Source organism: Anopheles marshallii, chromosome X, assembly GCF_943734725.1.
Source record: "Anopheles marshallii chromosome X, idAnoMarsDA_429_01, whole genome shotgun sequence".
Taxonomy (NCBI): Eukaryota; Metazoa; Arthropoda; class Insecta; order Diptera; family Culicidae; genus Anopheles; species Anopheles marshallii.
The window spans coordinates 12150424-12171336 of record NC_071325.1 but is presented as its reverse complement, the minus strand read 5'-3'; the positions used below and the strand labels follow the sequence as shown (position 1 = coordinate 12171336).

The 20913-nt window shown below is 43.9% G+C and overlaps 3 protein-coding genes across 3 annotated transcripts; 2 read left to right on the top strand and 1 right to left on the bottom strand.

The window, feature by feature from the left end:
- The first annotated feature begins 3287 nt into the window (after positions 1-3287).
- On the top strand, positions 3288-18967 carry LOC128710141 (serine/threonine-protein kinase S6KL). Its single transcript, XM_053805220.1, has 9 exons — positions 3288-3446; positions 4031-4227; positions 4303-4549; positions 4617-4740; positions 5195-5293; positions 5490-5648; positions 12116-12204; positions 18545-18829; positions 18896-18967. Exons 1-9 carry the CDS (start codon positions 3288-3290, stop codon positions 18965-18967), a joined length of 1431 nt encoding a protein of 476 aa, XP_053661195.1.
- On the top strand, positions 6130-6792 carry LOC128710355 (autophagy-related protein 101). The gene has a single exon (XM_053805445.1). The coding sequence runs from the start codon at positions 6130-6132 to the stop codon at positions 6790-6792; it is 663 nt and encodes a 220-aa protein (XP_053661420.1).
- On the bottom strand, positions 12779-13783 carry LOC128710248 (uncharacterized). The gene is made up of 2 exons (XM_053805333.1): positions 13463-13783; positions 12779-13402 (listed from the first exon to the last, which is right to left on the bottom strand). Exons 1-2 carry the CDS (start codon positions 13781-13783, stop codon positions 12779-12781), a joined length of 945 nt encoding a protein of 314 aa, XP_053661308.1.
- Positions 18968-20913: the final 1946 nt, after the last annotated feature.

Sequence of the window (20913 nt, the reverse complement as noted above, 5' to 3'; positions counted from 1 at the left end):
GTACCGACATGGCAGTTGGTGATGATAAAATGTGCGGAAATAAACTCATTAAAGTATCAATTGCGAGGTACCAACGTGAACAAGGAACTGGTCAATATCGGTTCAAGAAATTCCAAAGAGTACGAAGGAGTAAATGTAAATCCCAAAATTGTGGACATAAGACTGCAACACGCAATAACTGCATTAAATCTGTGAAGACTTAGTCACCCGGTCACTCCGAGCATGACTTGTTATGCTATCTAATAAACGAGCTCAGTACATTATAAGACAACCGCCAATCAGACTGTTTGTATTTTGGGTATTTCCCTTGATTAATACTTTCTGATCTCTTTGGTCAGCATATATCAACCCTCATACTCAGTATCATCTATCGCGCAACGTTAAGATGACGTCTAATCAATAGAATTAATATTGCACATCTAACCCCAACGAAATCTCGACAACCGTCCGATAATAGTTTTACAGTACATGATTCATCCTTCAATTCTCACGACGTACGATAGATACATGTTTGAAGGATGCTCGAAGCTCCCAACATAGCTAATCTAGGACGATTGATTTAAAAGGCATTACTCAGAACGTTGGATCCAAAACGAGAAGCATCGGCAATGCATCATCAGAAATGGAAAAGGTCATTGTATGTTGGTCACTGGTTGGTTTACGAGGCTTACAGCCGTTTCTTGAAAATATATGCGACCGTGTCTATGCGTGTTTGTATGTTCAAAACTCAATTGCAAGCGTGTATTGCTGCCTTGAGAAGTATCTGTCCCGGTAGAGGAAATATCTGATGGAAGAAGTACATTTTATCTAACTTCGCTAATCGCGTACACAATATCATTTTGAAAAAGACGATCACCTTGAAGCTAGAAGTATTTCTACCTTTACAACATGTTCGCCATATGCCATCTGTATCATTTCGTACACGCTCTTAACTTCGGTTGAGATGATACCCATTTAAGTATGTCGTGATATTTTTGTTTCATTTAGTTTTTGTTTTTTTTGTTATTAATTGTGTTATACAGTTATTGAGTAACTCAAGTCAAGTGCGGATGTGCACGGATTATCGGCGTTCTACTCTGTTTTTCAAAGTATAATTATGTGAATCAAAAATTGTCCTTGACTGTAATTTACGTACACGTTTCGGAGGCACAACCTGGTACAGATTTGAAATATGACATTTTGAAGGGTGGGGTTCGGGAATAATTGCTAAAACTAATTTCAATTTAACAATATACATCAATACAAATTTAGAAACATTATGTATGTATAGACAAAGTGAGTTTTTTCAAAATAATAGAGTATTTAAATGAACGAAATGCAGATGTGAACGTCACTGTTCAGTTTGTTTCGTCGACATATCGACGAAACAGGAGATGGCTGTGTTTTTTCATCGACTTAACTGTCAACTGTCAAAATTTGTATTGTTATTATTTATCATAATCAAAACATCAGAAATGTGGTCCGTGAATTGAAATATTGATGTTGAGATACTTTCCCAAATTTACGCTAATATTTAAATTATGAGTGTTACTTAGGAAAACTGATTAAGCAAGTTGTTTCATGACAACTCTTATAAACCTGCGTGACCTTTCGATATAATGTGAATCTGTCGATTTTCTGTGATTGTTTGCTTCCACAACCGTTTGTGTTCTAATAGTTACCGAAGGTCTTTTTAAGTTTTTTTTTCAAAGCTGATTCTAAATTCCAAATGAGCGTACATTAAATGTAACTATTACACTACTCTATGAAGAAGATATGTAATAAAACGTGCAGGTATGTAATCTTATTTGCATTACATTGACTGGTCTGTTTTTCAGTACGAATTTCAGTTATTTGGCACAACTTTGTCAAAACCAAAATCATTCTGTTGTTTTGAACTTTGGATGATTTTAACTGAAATAAGCATGCAATATAGAAAGCTATGCATTTGAATTCGATTTCGTCCCGTCGATACAGGATTTGAATGTGAAACGGCTGTGACAGTATTTCGACGTACAGACCAGAGATTCGACATCACCTGCGATAGCGCCAAAGCTTTACCTGTCATTGACGGATATCTCGTCAGCCGTTTCCAGCTGGCCTTCGGGTGTTGTGGCGGATGACGGTGCGTTAAACACTATACGGGAGGAAACATCCTTTCCTGGTGTCCTGGGAGGGGACCGTTCGTGCTATGTCATTTTGTCCATTCCGTGCATCGGAACAGGAGCGCTTCAGACTGTCCGTACCAGCGAGAGCCTGCGTATGCTGATCGTTTTCTTTGACAGGTAAAATAACAGCGTACAGTGAAAGCCATGAACGAAAACAAAGACTACACTACGCAATCGTCATCTAAAGTGCATCGTAGTATCATGTCGCTAAATGTTGTTGCTGCCAATTACGTATAAAAAGGGGGTTTCTCATGTACGCTTGGTGTACAGAAGGAGAACAAGGGTAGAAGGTTTGTTGTTTTAATTGTTATTGTTCCAAAACGAAAGCTGTCACGCATCACTCGCATCGTAAACGTGCAGTGCTTTTGTTCAAGAACAATTTAATATTTTAACTAGTCCAATATTCGATGTCATGGTTCCTGTGTAGCTGCCATCTGTATTGCTCTGCAAGATGACACCGTGACGTTTTGCAATAAGCTGTACATCCCCTTCACCCTCCCAGCTGTGGTTTTGAGGATTGCATAAAACGCTGCGTAAGAATGGCAGTGTTACGCTCGCCATTAGGTGTGTTTACGATTTGCTAGTGTCCTTGTGTGTATGCGCGTTTCGTGTGTGTTTATGTTTTATCTCTGCGCTTACAAGAATCCCTTTTCCCAACTCTGTTTGGGGTGGCGTGTTCATATGAAGGGCTCAATTTGCCGCGATGACGATGTGTGAAACAAAAGTCAATCATTCCCGCACAATCAATAACAATTCACATCATGTAAGTGTGTTTGTATGTGAAATAGGGAGGAGTTGGGGGGTTTGGAGATCGCGCTTTCATACATCGAAGGTGATAACCTTTTTCGTGCCGATCCACCAAAGACTTTCCATACACAGTTGCAGGTGCATACGATGCGATCAACCCCAATCAGCAGCATCACGCATTCAATCAATGTTACAATAATTGGTGTCAATCTAGTCAAAACAATAAAGCACATCAACACAACGTTAAAGATCATCACGAATACTGTGTGCATATATACAAACTTTAATAATTTCGTCTAATGTCTTTTAGCGCTCATCATTTCCCACCCAGTAGTAAGACCGATTTTTGGTGACCATCGTTAAGGAGCGTTTTCTTTGACGGTTCCGGCCTGTATGGGCAACGCAGACATCCGGGCTATCGAGCCTGCGATAAGCTGTGACAGCAATCCCGCACTAGACGAGCAACCACAAAGCAGTCATTATCAGGACGTACCGGAGAAGGTACCGGGACGAAAGGAACGTCGCAAGGACAATCGGGTCGTGTCGTTTCAGGTACGTTTGGCGAGTAATAAAAGAGGGAAGGAGATAAATGACATATGTATATGAAGGATAATAGCATGAGCAAACTGTTATAGTTGGTAAAATGCAATTGGATTGTAATTTAAATGGTTTGAATTCCTTAAAAATATATATTTTTGGGAAACATGTCCCTTATTTCGGATAAGAAATTTATTCATCAAATTAATTAGTATACAAAACACAATACTTACTTTACAGTAAAGCAATTAGCTTACAACAGCATTAAAAACGTATTCAAAGCAAGCACGTACTAGTAATAAAACATGTCAACAATTGAAATAACGAAGTGCAACAAGTGGCTTAACACAAAGGCAATTGCGCATCTGCAAGACGTTACATTGTAACCAACGAGCATCTCTTTTGTTTAAATAACGGTTGATTTAACTGTGCGCTTCTGAATGTAAAATCTCACAGAAGTTGGGAGTTAATATATTTTGTTGTAATTATGTATACTTTTTAATATGATATTTACTTTTTTGTTTTCTTTCACGTCAACTGCATTCTTCGTTTCAACATGGTTAATATGTGTGATCAATTATGGTTCCGCTACTTATCAGCTACCACAATCTGCTGACGGTGCGAATTTGGGCCGCGTTGGACGGTGGTACCATGAAACATTAGCACATCGCAGTTACATCGTCCGGCTGCACGGTGTTGTCGTGAGGGTCGCGAATGTACTGCGCACCTTACGGCAAAACTACAGGAAAAACGGTACTCACCGGATACGGCCACTAGCACGCATATCCCGAAGACGGTATGGTTCAGTAAAGATTATCTAACAACTATGAGAGAGACGTGACGCTTTTGTTTTTTTTTCTGCTGGTTTTAGGTGGCACCAAACGACATTGGACAGTGAGACACAGCTGCTGAAGAGCTGTTGGCCGGTACCGCAAACCGAACGCCTGTTTCTACCCACATTTCCGGTGGATGAGCGTCGCTCCGAGCGTTACGTTGAGCGGTCCCATCTCGCGGATGGTGCATTCGGTCGGGTGTACCGCGTACAGGACGCGTGTCATAATGCGACTGTAGACGCCAGTCCCCATTGGTACGCTTTGAAGATTTTACAAAAATCCAACGTAAGTGTTACCGTAGCGATTTAAGGATGTACGGGAAGTTAATATCATATATTTATGTCTGCAACAGATCGTTCTGTCCGATTCAGCTGGACAGGTAAGGGACGAAGTCAAGATACAGACAATCTGTGGACATCATCCCTTTATAGTACCCTGTGTCGATTATTGGCAAAATCGTACCAGCATATTTTTGTGTAAGTATATAGTTATTTTCAAGTTTATTCAAAAAGTGGTTTAAAGATATTTTGGTTTAATGGCTGATATTTATTTAATGAAGTTATGCAGATGTTGCAATGTTTTTTTATATCTACAGTTTGATAAAAGTATTATTATTTTTGGTGAAAATCCCTTGTGCACACACATAATCATTTTGAACAATCAACGTTCAATCAATCACATATCTAAATATCCCTGTAATTGTTACGATCTTTGAACAGTCAAATTAACCATATTATTATATGTGTTGCGGGGTGGTCTGTTGGTGACAAGACCGGTCCAAAATGCCATCTGGACCTATCCCCCGTACGCATGATTGACTATCCTGTTACGTGTAAATAAAGTAAAAGAAATCCAGAAAAGATAGAATTAAACATGTTAATATTGGTGTGCCGGTAAAAAAATGTATATGTTTGCTCTTCTTTCTTACAGTGTGCGAATTCTACAGCAATGGAGAAATATTTCACCGTCTAAAGTCCTTCACTGTTCAGTTGGTTCAGTTATATGTGGCGGAGCTAGCCTTAGCCCTTGGTATGGATGCATATTTTATTTTTAACTGATAGTTTTTTTTACTATTTTTGTGTGTTGGTTTTTTTTTTGTGTTTTATTATCAATTTAAATTATTATTACTTCGAGGCTAGCAACTTCAGAACGTCAGTCTTATGTAAATGTTGCTAATTTTAAATGTTTTTCTTGTATTCTAATTCGTATCGTAAATTTCTTTTAGATTTCCTCCACAACGCTGGTATCATCTACCGTGATTTGAAGCCGGAAAACATACTACTTGATGATCAGTTTCACATCAAACTGATTGACTTCGGGCTCAGCAAGTGGCTTAGCATTGGCGATCGAACTACAACGCTCTGCGGCACGATACAGTATATGGGTAACGAAGCATACGTACTACAACAAATAGCAATATTAATACTTTTAGGGTTAGTCAATCTGTTCGTTCGTGCAACACCCGTAGCCGTCTATGTTTAATGTCTAACGTGTACTAGTCTACGTAGTAGTAACCGAAGTAACAGTGCAAATGGACATACGAATGTTAAAAATGTGGCATCCGAGCTTTTTATTCATGGCTACACAATAATGTACAATTTGATATGATGTGTTGCCCAGATAGGCAGTGAAATGTAAATATTGCTATGAGCTTCTAGTGAAAGCCGTCTTTTATTGCAGCTTGAATCCACGTCAGGTGCAATTGGAAGACGATGATACATTTAGGTGCGAACGTTAGCATGCACGATTCTGTTGGTTCCGATACAACTACTAGCTTGATTAAGCGATCGCCGGGCTCAAAATTACACAGTACAGCTCTGGATAGCGTCGGTTTTTTGAGGGATTAAGTACATAGCGTCAGCACCATGAATGCCCGTTCACAAACGTTTGATCTGCGCATGGAGGGCCGCCAGGTGGATGAGGCCGTCCTGAGCATCTTCCACACGATTCTGTTCCATCGCAGCCTCGGCAAGTTCATGTACACCGAGGAAGCGATGTATTCGGTCGGTACGATCGGTTACCGGGATGTGGATTGTGATTTTTTTGACTTTACCTACGTTTGTTGCACATCGCCTCGGTTGGAGGAAACGCTTCGGCGTGAAATTAGCAACTTTAGCCGGCAGCTGCGTAGCAACGATAGTGGCGGCACCGGTCAGATTAGTTTGGAGTTTTTCCAGCGAAAGAAAACGCGCTGGCCGTTCCAGACGGACTGCATACCGTGGGAGGTGTGGACGATACGTCTCGAGCTGCTAACCCTCACGAACGAGGACGATTGGTTAGTGTGCCGGGAGCGGGTTAGCGATATGCTGACGGACAAAATATTCTGCATCACCGAGATTATGAACCGGCACGATTACGTGCCGAAAATACCGAACCAGACCGAGCTCGACATGGTGTTTGACACGACATACCCGGACGTTCAGCCGTACCTGTTTCAGTTCAAGTTTAGTACAGCCGGCCCGAGCGGTTCGTCCGTGAGCAACACGGTGAAGAAGCTGTTCAAGGAAACGTTGAATGTTTCATTGTGACTAATAGGTCACCGGTATGGAGTACGATTGACGGTATTATGCAGCTGGTGAAGCGATGATATCTATTTTCTCTGTTTTCACACTGTTCGTCTGTCTTCTCCCACTCTCTGTCCTGTACTCTCTATCCTGTTTGAGACACATTATTCAGGGTGTGACATTTTGTTTTTCTTAGCTTTAAACTTGTTAGAATTGTGTCGTGAAGCGAAAAGTCAACATACATTGGGAACGAATATTTAAAGTAGGGTTTGGTGAATGACATGCCTATGTTTAAAATCGGGTATGTAAGATTTATTGAACCTTCATTTTTTTATTAGATTTCTATGTTTTTGCTCAATTTACATCGCGCCGTTGTTAAATATAGTGAAGTAAGACCAGAAAAAAAATCATCGTTTTAGTAATGTTAGACCGTGCGAAAAATGTTTACGACCAACATCTTTGCTTTATTTGTATATCCTTTTTTATATGTTTCATCAATTTGTCTTCGCCTTCGACTTAAAACAACAAGTACTAAAATACTAAAACTGAAGGAAAATGAATTAAATTATGTCATCAAAGCATACTGCAGAATGAAACTTTGGATAGTGTCGCCAATATTTACAATCACCTAAATATAAAGAGTACCGTACACGAACGTAGAGATTATTAGTTAGTGTGCATAGCGATAATTGCTATTTTGCAGCATATTTTTTATGTTGTGCTACTAGAACTTCAAGTTTTCTGCCTATTTTCTGCCTTTTCTTATGTTTATTTGCCCATAGCTGGATATTGAGTCCTGTCCACAATGGGAATATGATCCGGTCTTGTGAAGACTATATTTTAGCTGTCCTTTGTTCGCGATAAAGATTGCTTGTCGAAACTGACTATGTAAATGGCGTCATTATGTGAAAATCTTTGTGGATAGCTTTTTTTTAAGACGGTAATATAGATTAGTAGGAATATGTTTGTACACCCACAACTTATTCATATAAACTTATTCGATAGGCCTCTGCAAGCTTCTACTTGCTGGCTGTTAGTGCAACGATTCACGCATTGGCACACAGATATACGGTCACTACTACGTAAAGCGGGATAAATAGGCACGCTCCAGCAGTTATGCCTCGAAATAGATATGTAACGTGTAACGTGTTACTGAATCTTCTATAAAAGGGAACCGATATCCGCACACTACATGTTAGTTGTTGTTTTGTATAGAAAAAATAATGCCGGTGTGACAATGTACCAACAGACAAAAACCACAAATGTACTATTTAATGATAGTAAATGTAAACAGAAAGCGAGGCAAACTGATATTTCAACCCGTTCTCAACGCTCATAGAAAATCATACAAAAACGCTCATAGAAAATCAAAATAGCTTGTAAGGCGGATACAAATTGCAGACAAGTAGTTTTATGTATAATTAGGATCGCGTATGCATACCTTCGTGCTTTGTGTTGTTCGATTTCTCAGACTACGGAGTCTCCAGAACACGAGCCCCAAGCGAATCGATCATCACATTAGAATACAAATAGCGCTAGTCTTAAAAGGATGCTGCTCTTTGTGAATATTCAAGTGCGCGGGTGTTTGGATATTAGCAACGCATCCTTATAACTATATACTCTCTCCCTTCCCAGGGAAATGGTTCGCTATTTCAACTCCGGACAATGCAAATTAAGTGTAAAGCCACTGTTTTCCTCATTCATCCATATTTCATAAATTGAAGGCTTCAATGTTTCTTATCTAGCATGTTAGGTAGCAAGAGAGTAACAAATGATCTCCATACACATTTGAGTAAAATAGCACACCTCCTTTTTGCGCCATACTGTATCGTGGCGAATGCAAAGCAAATGTTTTCCGCAGCCAATACGAACACGGTACGAAGTGTCGTCTTGGGTGTTACCAGTGAAGCCGAGTGCAGGGTGAACAAAGGGTGTTTGCTTGCGGCTAGTGTCCGTCGGTTCGTGTTGCAGTTGTAGATCCTGTCACCCGTTGCAAAGTGCTTCTCACTGTGATTTTGTTTCCAATTTGCAAGTAGCAGAGCAGGTATTTTCCCAAACGCAACTAAAACACATTACGGGTTACCTTAAGCAAATATTTGAACCACAGTTTGTGTACCATAAGGTGAGCGATGTTGTCTGTCGGAAAAATTTCTTTTCCTAAAGACATCTCAATAGATATAGCACCTTTAGTGGAAATATGTTTACAAAACGCAAACAAACCCCATATGCTTCTATACGTAAATATCGTATCCCTAGGCAGATGAGTTGTAACTTAAATATGTTATAGTTTTTAGTGTTGAAACGCATGAGGCAGGCAGTGTGTTGGATGTGACCGTCAACAAGCTAATCTGGTGGTCGTTATAACAGGTACTAAAAAGTAATAGCACTGGGAATCATGAAAGAGGAAACAAATTTTGTAAAACGTTTGCATAGTTTTTAACCTTTTACCAATAAGGAGACAGTGATGTTTTGTTTACACTACTAGGATAGCAAGACATGCCTATTTCATGAGTCATTACGTCAGTAACATTAGCAGTTAATAGATCGAATTATTTACTGTAAACATTTCAACAACAGTTGCATATTACTCTGCCGGTATACATTTTTTTCTGTTTTACGAGCGCTTTTTAATTATACCCTTATAATAAGAAGTATGTAAAACATTACAAATTATCAATAATGATATAAAGAAAAAGTTTGGTAATAGAGTGTAAGGCAGTGAACAAAAGAGTAAGGGGGAGGCATATTATTTTGCCGATATACATTTTTCTCTGTTTTACGAACGCTTTTTAATTGTGCTCTAACAATAAGAAATATGTAATACATTACAAAATATCAATAACGATACAAAGAAAAAGTTAGGAAATAGAGGGTAAGGCAGCGAATAAGAGAATAAGAGAGAGAAAAACAAACAAAAAAAAAACTTAAAATACTAAGATAACTCAAGATAATGAGAAGAAAAAGCAAAATTAACTAGGAGGTTACAGAAACTGCATAAAAAGCAACGTCACAGATACAAGAACAAGAAATGTTAATAATAGTGACTTTGCTGCGTTGTTGCGCGTGTTCTGTCGTCTAGATATTCAGTGCACCGGGCAAAGGTTGTACGTCACAAAAGGTAGACATAAATTGGCACGATTAAATCCAAATGTACATAAGCCAACGTCCGACGACCGTTGCGAATGTCGTGACTATCCAAACCCGCGAAAGCGATGGCGGTCCCATAGTGCCGTACGAAGCTGCGTTCGGGTCCCAATGCACTGCCATGTCGTTGGGCCCTGCATATGGTCCGAGACCTGAAGAATTTAAGTCTTGTATACCCGCCTGTGACAGGCTTTGAAAGGCATAGGCGGGTCATCACGTCAAACTTGTAACAAATGTAACAGTTGCCGATTCTAGCAGATCAATAGATCCTAGCATCATAGCTTAGACATCACTTATTTGTTTGGTACTTTCATCTGCCTACTTTACTCTTTCGTTTTAAACTTGATTTCTTTATTTCGCGTACAAATTTTACTCATCCCTGTCATAAGCCCGCTTCAGGCAGTAGGATGTTTTCGATTGAGTGCGATGTGATTAAGTGTATATAACAAAACTAAGTAGCGTATGTGTGTATAGTGCTTTTAAAGAAAATATGTGTACGGATCAGGTGTATAGAACAAAAAGCAAAAAGACATAAAAAGGAGCAGAGAGGGTTTTACTGTCCATACTCTATTAGCCACCGTATATGCGCAAGGTTTGCCGCTCAAGCGATACATTTCGGACGAAAGTTGTAAATGCATACCAGACATGCTACTTACTGCTCGGTCAGTAGTCGTAATATGTTACCGACGAAACACCCACAGCGATGGGCAACAATAGGGCTACTACTTAAAGGTTATCACCAACAGTGGTAATGGCAAACCATAACCTGCAGCAGTTCGATTCCAAATCGAATACGGATAATCTACTTTTATCTGAATATATATGAACGAAACACATGCACATGGACGAACATTGGAAAACGTTGCAAAGGTTAACGAATGATTCCGAGTAAGAAACAAAAAAAACAGTTCTTTTCTGTAGAGTAGTACTTAAGCACGTGTTGATTTGATGTTGTTTGTTCTTTAAAGGAAAGGAAAACTACACGTTTGTCGTCGATACCTTTTTTTTTGTTAGTATTACGCACATATATACGAGACCGGATGTATTAGACGTGTAGAAGGCAGTTTTTAAAACACCAGTTGATCAGGTCTCTCCAGCTATTCAATTCTCACCACCGAAGCCGAATAGTTCAGGATAGGATGAGTGTCTTTTTTCTGATCTTTTCTCCCCCAAAAAAATCCCCAAAATGCTTGAAGTTTGAAGCACATGCACCGAAGGAACTAATCGTAGATGAACACACGCGGAGTGTGATGCCAAACAATCACTAATATGCAGCAGCAATCTCTGTCACACCGGTTGGCCGTGTGTTGGATACACAGAAAAAAAGGGGAAAGATGGGAAAGGATTTGACAGGGACCGTTTGTAAATTAACGAAACGAGCAAAAGAGCACGGTACCGGGTAGGGGTTTTGCAATGTCAATTTCAACGTAAGCAACAAAACCTAATTGCGAAACAATAAGGCCAACAATGGGTCAATAAGGTGACAACCCGTACCTGTGGCAATGCTTGCAAGGCGGAACTAAGACAAACAGCTAAACTGGGCATTGCTACAACGTCAGCATGGGCCGTGATAGGTGATAGAGTCTAATACCAGGAACTTATGCAATGATTCTTGGACGAGAATGCAAAACAAAGCATTGCAAATAGAAGAGTGGCGCGTAGGTGATTAGGTTAAGCACTGCAAAACAGATAAGAAACGGGAAAAAAACAGAACGTAATGTAACCAAAATATGACGATGAACGGAAGATAAGAGAAGCCAGCTGCTGGAACTCTTTAGCGAAAAGGGTTATACAAAAAGAAAAGTGAGAAAGGGAAACTATAAAGAAATGATTGAAATGAAATGAAAAAAAAACAAGAACCATACAAACAAATCAACATTCTAAAGATCCTTTTGAAAATCCTAGGTTGAGAAATTCGTAGCGTTTACATTCACTGTTCGTTAGCGACCATCCGATTGTCACACATGTCCTACACCTCGTACACGTACCTTGTCTGGAAGATGGAAGTTGTATTTGCGTTTATATACCGCTTTGATTAGTTATCCCGGCTCATCTGTTGCGTGACGACTTCTTTGCTTCCAGGTAAGTAACTGTTAGTTTGTATCTAATTCGTTTTATTTTTCCCTTTATCTCTGTTCTATTTGTTCCCACTCATGTTGCACCTGCTGCTGGTGATGCGCGTGTCATCCTCTCGGCTGAGCAGCACCGGAAATTCTGCAAGGCGAACCGTACGGACACACCGTCGACTGGTGGGCCCTCGGGGTATTGGCGTGCCGGATGTACACCGGACGGGTAAGTAAGGGGTGACCTCCGGTGAGAGGTGATGAGTGTGGTTTCTTTCCCATCTACTACTGATCAATACAGACCTTGAGATTTTTTTTTTACTCGATTTCTATGGTCTGTTCTCTATCAAAGCTAGCCATCCATAGCAGTACTCCCGTAATGGTTCTCCAACATGTTAACAGATTTTATTTGGGGAATATTTTCGGATCCATCGTTTTTTTCCATTGCGCTACCAGCTCTTTTACGTGCGCTTACGTTACACTAGTAGGTACGGTAATTGTAGTAAATGCTAGGCGTATGTTACAATCTACAGTTGGACCAGCACGTGTGCTTCTGCTGCTTACGCAATATAAAGTTCGTCTCTTCTTTCGTACACACTTCTTCCGTGTCGTGTTGAAGTTTTTGCGGAAAACAATGCTAATTTTAGCATAATTTCTTGTTTTGTGCTTTTTTTTTGGAAACGTTTAATTTGGTGACTTCTCCTCTACAAAAGAAACAAAAGAAATAGCAGTTTGACAACCAACTCTATAGCAAATCTTGACGGCAAATTTGTGTTTCCTACCTAGTGAAACATTATTAAGATTTATGCACTCTCCGTAGATCCGGACGAAGAGTCATTGGACGCATCGACCTCCGTCGAGGCAGCGGTAGTAGTAGTAGTGGTGGTGGTGGTGGTAGTAACCTCGACTGATACTGGTGCGGCAGATGTGGTAGACACCGGTTCTGTAGTAGGAACGCTACCTGCGGTGGTTGTTGTTGAAGTCGATGTAGAAGTGGTGGTGGTATCGCTCACTTCAGCAGTCGTTACAGCAGCGGCAGCAGGAGTACTTGCAGCTGAGACGGTAGCATCGCTCGCTGATGTCTGTACCATGTTGGTGGCATCACTTGCTTCGGCGCTTGGTGCCTGTGTGGTGTCGGTGTTCGTGGCCGCTGTCACCTGCTCACCTTCAGCAGCGGATGAACTGACAGCCGCCGGTTCCGTGTTGGTATCGGATGGTTCCACTGCCGCGCTGGTGGAAGATTCTTGAGCAGCGGTGGTACCGGTGCTACTGGCAGGTTCCTCGCTCGTCTGCACACTGACAGGTTCGGTCGCAGCGGTCGATGGTGTTGAGGCTGGTTGACTGCTGGTGGACGATTCCACCACATCTTGACTGGCGGTTGACGATTCTGCAGCTACCTGACTGGCAGGGGAAGACTCCGGAACCACCTGATTAGCAACGGAAGATTCCGGCACCGTCTGCGTAGCTGGGGAAGTTTCTGGCACCACCTGGCTAGCAGTGGAAGACTCTGGGCTAGAATCAGCCACCACGACCGTGGTTTGGCTTGTGACGGCTTCGTCCATTGCGGGTGCAGCAGTAGTAGACGAGGAGGTGCCCACGGACGTTACCGCTTGAGATGACATGGACTGCATAGTGGTAGTGGTTGACGCACTGACTGTAGTAGCTTCCGCCTCGTTTACGGCCGAAACGGTTTCCATTTTGTCAGCGGTGTTCATTTCCACTGGCATATCCGGTACCTCTTGCGGGGCAGGTTTAGCCCAGCAGAAGGTAACACCCAGCGTCAGCAGCAAAACTGGCAACAGCTTCATTTCGATGCAGAAGCTAATAAATAGAGACAAATGAAAGAAGATTCAAATGAATAATAGGTTCTTCACAAAAGAATGCTATTCGCTGTGGAGAAGATTACACAGTACAAGTATCTATAAGTACTTCCAACACTAAGCAGGCTGTGTATCAACCAAGGTTTGAGTGGTGATGAGGCATAGCGTGGCCATGCTTAACGTTCATGGCTTAGCAATCACTTTGGAATATATGATTTTTTGTTGTTGTTGTAGAATTTCTCGTTAGTGAAATACACTTTCACTTTTCAGTTCACTTTCACGAAGGAAAATTTAAAGACACACACACACACACAAATTCGCACACATAAAAAGATCATCGAGAAGCACTGGTACGTAAAGGCTGTGGTAACAGGTTGATAGAAATGGTTGGGCGATATTCTTGTGGAGTGTTGTTGGACGACAGACGCTGTGCAGGGCTCCATTTTCTTTCCGAATTCACTTATTTTGCACTGCTTAAAATGTTCCAATACTTTAACCCGGTAGAAGGAAACGTGCACAGAGCGTCGACCGCTACTGTGTGCGCAAGCAAAAACAACACAAAAAAACAAAAAAAAAACATCTAAAAGAGAGCAATACTTACGTTTCTGAGGCTCGGGTGGAAAAACTTGTCTACACTGCCGTGTGCTGGTTGCTCGTACACGAATTCGGCACCGGTTTACTGTTTTGTAACGAACTTTGTCCAACAAGTGCAACACGTTCTGTATGTCTGTGTGTGTGTTTTTTTTGTTCACACCACCGTTCGATTCAGCTTCCGAATAAGCAATGAGCAGGAGCTGGCTTGCGGTCCGGTTTTATACCTTCTCTCCTGTCAGCGCCTACTTCGGTGCGAGGCGAACGAACGTGCGAGTGCGCGCCGGCAACATGCACTACGAGAAACTCTAAGCCCCCTGCCGACTGCGATGCGTCCGATGCTGATGGCGATGATCTCCCACCGTATGTTCGGTTTTGGTTTGCTTTTGGGTTTGGATTTTTGGTTGTTTCTTGGGCTTCGCTGCGGGAGGAAATTGTTTCCCTGCGTCACGAGTAATAGGCAATGATGTGGGTTCTCTTCGAAGCGGGCTGTACCACGCATTGCGTGTGACCATCTCGCCAAGATATTTGGTTGCTTCCGTTACAAAGCATGGACACGTCGCGGGGTAAGAATTTAGACCACCCTCAAGAACATGTACAATTTTGCAATGGCCGGGGTGAATTACTTCAGCAAACTACAGTGGACATGGCCAGCGGAACCCGCCAGCCTTAGATGAAGTACGTAAAGCTTTGGAGATGTTTTTTGTGTTTATCCTCCCAATCGTTCTTATCGCCCGGTGGCCCGGATTGCCACCGATCGATAGAGCACAACACCGTTGTCCTTCAACCCACCACATATTTGCCGCACGGTTCGGAATTCGTCCGTGTCCTTCGAGAATTATTTATCTCCTGTTTACCATTTCTTCTCACCCAATATTCGCGTAACCGGTGCAGGTTGGGAAAGACACCCAGGGTGGCAAAGGGTTGTTGGAAGTAATTTAAAAAAACAAAAACACCTAACTGAATATTTTAGTGCGGTGCCAATCGGTTCATTGTGCCGTAACAATTCGGTTTAAGAATGGAAAGGATGGAAGTTGTGCGGAAGATACGGGGGAAGTAATGCTGCTAAAATAATAAAGCAAGGAACAAAAAGTCAATAAATACTTGAAGGAATTATTGGAGAGGGTCTCCCGGAGGTGCTGCTGCTGTGGGTCGTTTATAATAAATGCTTTCGAGCGTATCGTTTGGGCACTTTCGTTGACAATATCGTGGAGCTTTTGCCACAATCTGGAAGACCCCTCTGACACCTGTCAGTGCGCGTATCAAGCGTTTCGGAATTTCGCGTGTCGCTGGAATCCATGCTCACCGGATTCGGATTGCATTTGGAACTGCTTGTCCAGTTCGCACAAACAAACAACAGCAAACGGCAATGCTGTGAATCCCGCACCACCCAATCGAGCTGCGCAGTTTCGCTTCCGGAGTGGAACCGTTCACACGACACCGCCCCCCTCCAGGGCACAAGAGTCGAGTTAAGATCAAACGTCCGAAACCCGCCGCGAAGGATGGATTCGGTCCACCCACCCGCCCGCATGGCCGTGAGCCGGTGGGGACCACTCCTTTTGCGCAGGTGGTGAGCAACCGTCGCACCGATCCCGTCGCGGCTCTGGCTCACCGGCCGAAGCACCAGCCGTTCGGGAGGGCGACCATTTCGTGGGCAAACCCTTTTCCCAGGGCGCCACCGTCGTGTGGGCAACACCAAACCTCATGAACTTCGTGATCACGGAACGGAACGTTTTTATCGATCCGAAATCCGAACCGATCTTGTTTGTTGTTGCGCGCTAGCACCTAGAAGACACGGCCCCGTTCGGTAGCCCCGCACCCGGAGAAGCTCTGTTTTTAATGTTTCTTCGCCCTCATCCCCCCCCTCCTCCCGCTTCTCCTCCCACCCCCCTTTCCGAAATGTTCGTGTTTCGTGTGTGCCGATTTGATTTCATCTCCGGAGCCCACACGCCGCCGCTTCGCCTCAATTCGGAGTCTTCTTAGCGCCCTCCCGCGAAGCGCTCGGGTGCGATCAAGGCCGGATCGGAAAGGGACGGCACGTCACGATGCGCTGTGGCAACGTGCTCCGTGCTGTGCGTTCCGATTGCGCATTTGAATGAATGGCTGCTCTATACTGCCGTCTGCATTCGGTGTTTCGAGGCCACACCAAAAGGGTAGTAACGTTCGCGTGTGTCTATTCGCTATAGAAATATCGATCGAGTAGACCAAAAAAAAAACTCCACCAGGGCGTGCGTGTGTGTCTGTGTTGTGCCGTTTGCGGTGTGAGATGAATTCCGGCAAATGCTGGTCCATTCCAGCACTATGGGTCGTGCTCTAAGTGAAGGTGAAAGAGCAAACAAAAACACAGCACAGAGGTTGAGAAACGGCACCGTCGGTTGCACGGCTCATGCTGGGCACGCCTCGTCATTGCTGGTACGCCCGACCCAGTGGCAAATGATTATGGGGCCACTGGTGTTGTCCACGTCCCACCACCAGCCCCGGTATAATGGGAAAATAATTATGGTTCAAGCGCGGGCCCGACTCCTAGGACGCGAGATTCCTCATCTCCGCCGTGCGGGTCATTGCAGACCAGCGCTAGGATTGCTCAAGCGCGAAGACTGCGCGCGGGCCTTTACCGATGCCACCGAAGCTCAAACGTGACCTTTCGGGTCACTACAGAATAAAAAAAATAAAACCCCCCCCCGGTAAGCGGCGCGGCCCTGTTGCATGTGGGCACCCCTCCGGTACCAGCAGCTTGCGCGTAATGACGATTGATGGGAACAATCGAGCCGTCTCGGCTAGATTAGCCCTTAAACAGGGGCTCTCCCGTTCACCGAACTGTTAATCGATGGCGGTTAACATCGGAAGTAACAGCGGCACAGTGACCCACCCCAATACGGTGGCAATCCGATCCGGTGGGGTTGATGGGTGTGTGTAGATCCTATTGAAACAAATGCCGTTTGATGATGATCCGGGTGCGGGACTGCACCGGAACGTCCCCGTGCTACCCGTACAGAGTTGCATACGAATCGCCCGCTGGAATTGTACATCCCACCTCCCCCACCTCCCTTTTGTGACTGGCTGACTGGGTCGCCGCCCTTGATGTTCCGCTGCAAACGGGCGTTGCATTTGTGGCGGGACAGTCGTCGGCCCATTCCCAAAGGAAGCACCAAGTGTCCGGGTTTCGGGATATGCAGCGTCACAGGCGACACGGCAATCGGTTTGACATCTGGGTTCGGGCGGGATTGAATTTAATAGTAATAAAAATTTCCGGTCGTTATTGAATTATTTAGCGTCGTTAGTGTGTCGGCGGCATGTAGGCACCGGGTTCGGTACCAGAAGGTCCCGCAGACCAGGGCCTGGGAGGTGAGGATGCATGCCTCGAGGATGCTACCACCAAACACCGCCGATGAGCAATGGCTGGACCTTGGTCAATGACCACCGCTAGCGTGGCGCAAGAATACCCTCTAACACCGTGAATCCTCCAGCATCGACCACAGGCAAAAGGGGGCATCTCTTCAGATGCTTCGGTGCCGAGTGCGGCGTTGAGTGTCGTTATTAGCGATGCTTTCAGCTGATCCGCGGCGGAAAACACAACGCATTGGCGTGCGGCGCGACCTTCTCTCCCAAGCTGCAAGCGAAGCATGACGCACGCGCACGCTGCTCAACTTCCGGAAACAGCGAGGAAAAATAATTATCCACCGCTGTCGGATTAGGAATGTGTGTCCGTGCGAGAGTGGGGGGACAGCAACGAAAAAAGTGCGCATCATGTCCTTGGATCTCTCCATGTGGTTTTAATTGATCTGCATTGGAAGTGTTCAGCTGGGCAGCTTATCTTATTTAGAACGCGCAAAAGAGGTTTTGGCAGATCAAAGCAGCATAAAGCACCCCGCGAAAGCAATGAAATTCACCTGGCAGATCCTGATTGACATCTCAGACAACGCACCGCAGCAGCTGCGTATTTACCGGTGCCTGCAAGTGGTGGCTTCCGTCGGACGGAGGTCAGGGGCTCGATTGAGCGGAATTGCGTAAATTGTCGTAAATTGGCATGCGACTCCAGCAGATCAGCCATCCACAGCCCGGACCACCTATCTGTCCTCCCGCCCCGTGCTTTCCTTCCGCAATCAGTTTGTAACACTGGGTTTTGTTTTTGGTTTCGCTTTGTTTCGTTTCCCACAGTACCCGAACATGGACCCGGCCGAGTATTTGCGGGCAACGGTTGCCGGGCTGGACACGCATCCAGCAACGGCAACGCGCCCCTCGGCATACGCTGCCACCGCAATCAACCGGTCCACGGTGACGCGCCTGTTGCCGGAATCGGTCGACCGGCTAGTGCCAGAAGGACGCGATCTGCTGCAGCGCTTGCTCCAGCCAGACCCGAAAGATCGGATACGGTCGCTGCTGCAGCTGCAGCGTATCGCCCTCTATCAGCACTATCGGTGGGATGCTGTACGCCATATGAAGGTAGGTGGCTGACGAAAAGCGAACGCATGTTAATGGCGAGTTAAAACCGGCTTATTTCTATTCTAGATTCGACCGCGAGATCTGTTCGACGAGGAGTGCCTAACAGAAATGGAAGATATCGCATTTCCGGAGTTCTGATGAACGATCGTTTTTAATCACGCCTGCACTGATTAGAATCTCAACACGCACATTCGATTAGTACTACGGAGGGATAGTTACCTCCCAAGATTTGTTGCTTCGATATATAGAGTCCAATGAAGCTGTACAGTATTTAGCAAAAGTAATATTTGTGCCTTTCGGTGATATGTTGCGTACTTGTCGTGACATCTGGGTCACTAAAGGCGTATGAGTCGTAACTCTGTTTAGCCTGCACACTGAATTTAATTTCTGGTCAGCACCGTCCAATGGCGTTATTAGTGGCGCTACAATCAAGGCACGGATATAATTGTCCCGGCCGATTTTATTGGTGTGAAGATGTTGAAGGTGATGACGATGATCGTGATGTGATTAGCGCGCGTAATAACGATCGCGAAGAGCGCGCGAGTGAGCGAGTCGTGCAATGAGACGGTTGCGATCGCGTGCTTCCCCGTTCGGCGAGAAGGACGCTGCAAAAAAAAAAAAAACCGCGAAGATGAGTGCGCGGTACCGATTGGGAGGTCGCGTGTGTGGGCACGTTTGCAGCCGCGCTATTATGCCACGAGTGCTCGATTTAATGAGCGGGTCGGGAGGTTTTGAGCTGATGATACGATTATCTTTTTTGTTTTTTATTCATCTGTTTGGAGGTTTTATCTTATTGAGCTTAGTGGCGTTGTGCGTTTTTGACCACGGGAGAAACCAGATCTACGTGCGGGTGGAAACTGTTTGATAAGAAAATCGTGCCGGAGGCAGACCTTCCATTGATCGGTTTTAGCGGCTGGGTTTGTCTCGGTGCAGTTACTGACTTGATTCACTCGTGGTTAACCTCGAGCAATGTTACGACCCATTAGACTACGTACCACCAATCGTCCATCACTGCAGTATCGAATGTATGGAAGATGGTGCGAAAGAAACCCGTTGAACATTTATCCGCAAAATGTACACCGGCGCAGCGAAACGTGTTTTTCGTGCACATGGAGTGGTTGGTGAAAACAATGAAAAATGCAAATAAAGTGTTCGATACTTTTCGGACATTCCTTCGACGGAGCGGTGCTGCTGTGGAGTGTTGTGTTTCCGGGTTATGACTGGTGAAGGTTGTGCGTACCGTGTGTGTTGCGGGTATTCGCTTTAGAGGTTTTTCGGATAATTTCCGAGATGATCACCAAGGTCACCAACCATTAAGTGAATCTTAATTTGAAGCACCTCCAATAAAGCTTCATTTACTCTGCTTGCAAGTCTTTTAGCTTTCCTGCATTTGTTTAATATCCCAGTTGACGTTTGCCGAAGATATCCGAAAAAAAACTCTCATGTTATTCGTAAACAGAATACTGTGGAAATAAATTCTTGGAGTTACGGATCGGAATGCTAGGAGTTAAAAAACAATATATCAACAACAGTGTAGTTTTAAATATCTGTAATATATATTATAGAAGCATAATTGTACTTGGGGAGCTTTTGAAGATTTAAATAACTTAACACTTAACAGTACCGAGCTGAGAAAATGTAATGAATCCTCAGGATTATTTTAAGTATTTTAGTTTATTTGCCTCCATAACTGTGTGAGATAATAATCTAGACCGGTAATTGTAAAAAGGAGGATCTAACAACTTCGCTAAAATGAAGTAGTGGCAGGTTAATAACATCGATATTTTCGTGACTATTGGCAAGTAGTCAACTGTTATTTCAGATTGTTTGAGATTTGATTTAAAGAAAAAAAAGATGAAGTTTACTTCGGCTGTACGTTTTCTTTGTGTCTACAGAGATGACGTTTACCCGTACCGGCCACCCGGTGTTTCAACTTACCCTTGCCCACCGTATGCCGCGGTGCACGTACGGTGGCAGTTCCGCGCATGTGTCTTCGGAGCGCCTGCTGCTGACGGAGAAAATTCGCTCCAACGTCGATGTTTGCAGTCTGGGGCGCATTCCGCCCGGATCGTTTTCCCAAACCC

What these genes read in the sequence shown, in the direction of transcription:
- LOC128710248 (XM_053805333.1), bottom strand. Translation starts at nt 13,783, where the DNA reads ATGAAGCTGTTGCCAGTTTTGCTGCTGACGCTGGGTGTTACCTTCTGC. An exon ending in AGTCTTCCACTGCTAGCCAG is followed by an intron (nt 13,403 to 13,462) that starts GTGGTGCCAGAA and finishes GTTGCTAATCAG; the next exon opens with GTGGTTCCGGAGTCTTCCCC.
- LOC128710141 (XM_053805220.1), top strand. Translation starts at nt 3,288, where the DNA reads ATGGGCAACGCAGACATCCGGGCTATCGAGCCTGCGATAAGCTGTGAC. An exon ending in AGATTTTACAAAAATCCAAC is followed by an intron (nt 4,550 to 4,616) that starts GTAAGTGTTACC and finishes TGTCTGCAACAG; the next exon opens with ATCGTTCTGTCCGATTCAGC. An exon ending in GCCGGATGTACACCGGACGG is followed by an intron (nt 12,205 to 18,544) that starts GTAAGTAAGGGG and finishes CGTTTCCCACAG; the next exon opens with TACCCGAACATGGACCCGGC.
- LOC128710355 (XM_053805445.1), top strand. Translation starts at nt 6,130, where the DNA reads ATGAATGCCCGTTCACAAACGTTTGATCTGCGCATGGAGGGCCGCCAG.